At 51.7% G+C, this 4,435-nt stretch overlaps 1 protein-coding gene across 1 annotated transcript; it reads left to right on the forward strand.

Annotated features, from left to right (window-relative positions):
* Positions 1 to 779: 779 nt before the first annotated feature.
* LOC139685217 (zinc finger protein 852-like) lies at positions 780 to 2,816 on the forward strand. The gene is made up of 2 exons (XM_071581855.1): positions 780 to 845; positions 1,034 to 2,816. The coding sequence occupies exons 1-2, from the start codon at positions 794 to 796 to the stop codon at positions 1,870 to 1,872; spliced, it is 891 nt and encodes a 296-aa protein (XP_071437956.1). The 5' UTR covers positions 780 to 793; the 3' UTR covers positions 1,873 to 2,816.
* The last annotated feature ends 1,619 nt before the right edge of the window (positions 2,817 to 4,435 follow it).

A 4,435-nucleotide genomic window follows, 5' to 3' on the forward strand; every position in this document is an offset into this window, starting at 1 on the left:
GGAGAAGGGAAATGGAGGGTCCAGGGGGACTCTGTGCCCAGGAAAGGGGGGTCCAGGGGTCAGGGAAAGGGGAATCATGGGGTAGAGAGATCCAGAGTATCCAGAGAAACTGATTCAAGTGGACCCCCAGTGTTCCAAAAAGGGGGAGTCTGTGGTCTGGGAAATTCAGGAGTGGGGGTTCCAGGGGACCCAGAGTGAAAAAAACGAAAACAAAACAGGAGGTGTGGGGGCTGGAAGAGGTGGAATGGCCAGGCAAGGGTATGCAGGGGAATATTGGTGCAGGATAAGGGGGTGCAGGGGGATCCCAGTGCCTGGGAGTGGGCGATCAGGAGGGTGCCAAGGTGAAGGACAGGCAGGACTGGGGTGGGGAGAGGGAGTTGGTGGGTCCAGGGGATGCCAGGTTAAAGGAAAAGGGAATGTGGGATGGGTGGGAAAGGGGGGTCAGGGTGTTCCTGGAGTCAGAATTAAGAGGTGTGGGGACAGGAAACCTGAGAATGGCCGGGCAGGGGTTTCTGGAGCCCCGGCAGCCTGGAGAGGGAGGACACTGAACAGACAGGAGACCCCAAGCAGCCAGGACAGGGGGTACCCCCAGAACCCCAAAATGGAGAGGCCAGAGAGGAGGAGTTCCTTTCAGTATTTTCTTGGCTGAATCTTGGAATTTTGGAGATTTTTATGGACACAAGAAGCTTGTTAAGTTCTAGAGATGGTCTTTGGGAGGAGGAACCCCCAACCCAAGGCACTCACACCTTGTTTTTCCCCAAACCAGGATTTCTCCTTCCCAAAGCTTGTCAGGATGGAGGAGGAGGCTGGGAGGAAGAGGAAGATGCCACGGGACCCCCAGGCAGGTGAGGAGGAAGTCAGTGCCCCTTTGCCCCTCCCTTGTGCTGCATCTTCCAGCCCAGCATGGCCCCGGCTGCAGGACAACCCCGCTGCCGACGCCGTCCTGCCGGGGCCGGGTTTGGGAGGATGTCCTTGGCCTTCCCTGTGGGCCAGAGGCAAATGCCCTGAGTGTCCTTGTTCCTTCCTGCCCCAGGCCCTGAGCTGAGCACGGAGAGCACGGAGGACAAATCCCCCCGGCAGAACCTGCTGGCAGAGGTCGATTTGAGTGGCTCCACAGCACAGGAAGTGACTGGGGAGGAAAATCCATGGAGATCCCATAGGAGGAGGAGCTCCAAACTCAGGACAGGGTGCTCTAAAGAGGAGAAACCCTCCATCTCCTGGGAGGGCAGTCAGAGCTTGAGCCAGAGCTCCGATCCGGTGTTGCAGCAGCAGCTTCACACAAAGGAGAAGCGCTACAAGTGCTTGGAATGTGGGAAGAGCTTCAGCCAGAGCTACAGCCTGATCCGCCATCAGATGATCCACACCGGGGAACGTCCGTACGAGTGTTCAGAGTGTGGGATGCTGTTTCAGACCAGCTCGCATCTCCTCACACACCAGCGCACACACACCGGGGAGAGGCCCTTCCGCTGCACGGACTGTGGGAAGAGCTTCACCCGCAACGACACCCTCATCAAGCACCGGCGCAACCACACCGGGGAGAGACCATACAAGTGTAGGGAGTGTGGGAAGATGTTTCTGAGCAGATCAGATCTCCTCAAACATCAGCAGACACACACAGAGGAGCGACCCTACAAGTGTGAGGAGTGTGGGAAGAGTTATCAGAGGAGCTCAACTCTCCTCAGGCATCAGCGCACACACACAGAGGAGAGGCCCTTCCGCTGCACCGACTGCGGGAAGAGCTTCAACCGAAACTTCACCCTCACCATCCACCGGCGTATCCACACCGGGGAGAGGCCTTATGAGTGTGGGGAGTGTGGGAAGAGCTTCAACTTTAGAAGTAACTTGACTCAACACCAACGGACCCACCGGTAAAGGAAGACCTACAAGTGCCCCAACTGCAGGAACATCTTCATCCACTGCTCCAACTCCATCATCCATTGGACAACCCACCTTGGATGATCCACAGTGACCCATGTTGGTCACAGACTTTGCGACACAAGTTGGGTAAAGAGTTGATGACCAACATTCTTGACGAGGCCTGTTTAGCAGAGACCTGGTGACCCACGTTCCAGGTGATCCATGCTGGGCAGTGCACTGCGTTTGTGCGGCCAGATTTTGTAGTGGGGGGGCTGCAGGGATTGGTTCTGTGAGCGGCTGTCAGAAGCTTCCCCCTTGTACAGCACCTGTCCAGACCCCCCTAAAGGTGAGGCTGACCCAGGTTCTTGTTAACCCAACCTTTGGAGTAGATTAGATTTACTTTATCAATATATATGTATATGTAGGGTTTAGAACAGTTTTGTTTGCATGTAAAGTAGGTTTGGAGCAGTTTTGTTTCCTGTCTGTAGTGACATAAAAGCATAAAAATAACCCTTCCCTTCCCTGACTCCAAGCCCAGCCTGTCCCCTCCAGGGCTGGGTGTGCCTCCCTCTGCTCCTGGGTGGTTCTTTTGCCCATGGGCAGCAAAGCACCCTCTGCTTTTGCAACTGGATAATGTTGGAGCCATGAACCATCAGCATTCCATCCCCTGAAAAGTGGAGACACTGGGGTCTGGTTCCACCACACGTGTTCCTGTGCAGATAGAAATACTAAATAAACATTTATCTTGCTGACAGCTGACCCCATGTCCAGCACCACCTCTCCCATACTCTGCCTTTATAATGTTACTGAAATCCTTGGAAACAATTAGGTCAATAAACCCTCAACACCATCTTTTCAGTGTCGAAGAGTCAGACGTTCCTTATTCTGGGTTTGACTGACAAAATTGCAGCTTCCACAGAGACACCGAGAGAAGACTTTTTCACCTATTTATACATTTTTCAGCAAACAAATAAATGTTCATTGGTTCTAAATTAGATAATTCCCTTTCATTAATTAGTAGTCTCTCCTCTGTTGGTTATCGATTTCTTGCTTTCTATATTATTTTTTAGTGTTTTCAGTATCTTTTTTCTTGGGTAGGGACTTTCCAAAATAAATCCTGGGTCATTTTTAGCCTCTTCTTTATCTTTTGGTTTCTGCAGAATGTCCCTGTGGTCTGTATGTTCTGCATTCCAGATGTCCAACCTCAACCACCCATCTCTCTATTCCAGGCTTTGTTCACTGAGGCAGATCAGAGTTTATTTATCAAAACTTGAAGTTCTGGTACTTTTCGCAAGTTCTTCCCACAAAAATACTTTAAGACAACTTTGATAAATGCTGGCCAAGTGTGATTTAAGGATAACACTTTATTTATCACCAATATATATTGATTTTAAAGCCTGATGCTGGGACTGGGAGGAGCTGGGGCCATACTGGTGGCACTGGTGGTGCTGGGAGCCCCCCTGGTTGAGGGTGAGGAGCTCTTGGTAAAGGGGGTGGGGAAAAGGGGGGTGGGGCAGTGGTAACTGAGGGGGAAAAGGGGTAAAAAGGGGGTGTGGGGCTGCAAAGGGAGTGGGAACCCCCAAAACCAGGAATGGGGGAGGAAGGCTGGGGATTGGGGGGACAATTGAAAAGGGGGGTTGGGACACCCAAATTTAGTGGGAGGGGGACAGCTGTAAACCACTCAGAGGGAGGAGGGGTTTGAAGTCTTACAGGAAAAGGAGGGGAGAGGGGGGAAAAGGAAGGCTTTGGACCCCCAAACTGATCAGAAATGGGCTTAGACCCCAAAACCAAGCAGGGGGGGACACCCCCAACCTGAGCTGTGTGGGGAATTTGGGATTGTTGGGACAATGGGAAAGGAGTGGTATAGTGAGGAAAGGAGAGGTGGGTAACTGGGCAGGGGCATCTTGGGGGTCCTGTAGCAGGATGGTCTGCCTGGAATGGGGGAAAATAACTACTACAAGGCCCAGTTTGCAAAGCCCCCAGTGGGAAATGAAGAAGGGGGTCACCCTGCTTTTGGGGTTGAACAAAGCTGAGAGTGGCCTGAGTCAACCAACACTCCCAAAGTGAAACATTCTGAGAGGAAGGGGAAGATGTGGCAGAGCTGGGAAATCCCTGGATAAAGGAACAAACAAGTTACACCCCTGAGAACTCCAAAGCTGCTGAGCTGGCACAGCCTGGACACACCTAACTGACAGGCCAGCGCTTTCTACTATAAAAGCCCAGGCCTAAATTTTAGAGATTGGGTCTTCTGACATATCCCTTCTTGGGGGGTGTGTGGAGGTTCCTGCCTGGAGCGGGGATGCCCCTCAGGGTCACTCCTCGAGGCTGAGCCAAAGAGCTTTGTCCAGGGCCGTTGGTCTTGGTGAGTGACATCACTCTCTGCTTAATGATTGGGTTTGCTTCAATCCAATTGTTTCAATATTGCTTCCTAGTGCAGTGTATGATAATAGTTCCTACAGCTTCTGTGCTGTCTAGTGAATAAATCTGAGTCAGATCTTTTTGTCTAATCATTACCATAGTAAATCATATACATTTCTATAAGTATATCTGGTGTTCCATCCTTGATTGTGCAGGACAA

The sequence above is a fragment of the Pithys albifrons genome, unplaced genomic scaffold, assembly GCF_047495875.1.
Source record: "Pithys albifrons albifrons isolate INPA30051 unplaced genomic scaffold, PitAlb_v1 scaffold_44, whole genome shotgun sequence".
Lineage (NCBI taxonomy): Eukaryota > Metazoa > Chordata > Aves > Passeriformes > Thamnophilidae > Pithys > Pithys albifrons.

Excerpts from the sequence above, each read along its gene's own strand:
- LOC139685217 (XM_071581855.1), top strand. The coding sequence starts at position 794 with ATGGAGGAGGAGGCTGGGAGGAAGAGGAAGATGCCACGGGACCCCCAG. Across the intron at positions 846-1,033 it reads GCCACGGGACCCCCAGGCAG|GCCCTGAGCTGAGCACGGAG; the intron begins GTGAGGAGGAAG and ends TTCCTGCCCCAG.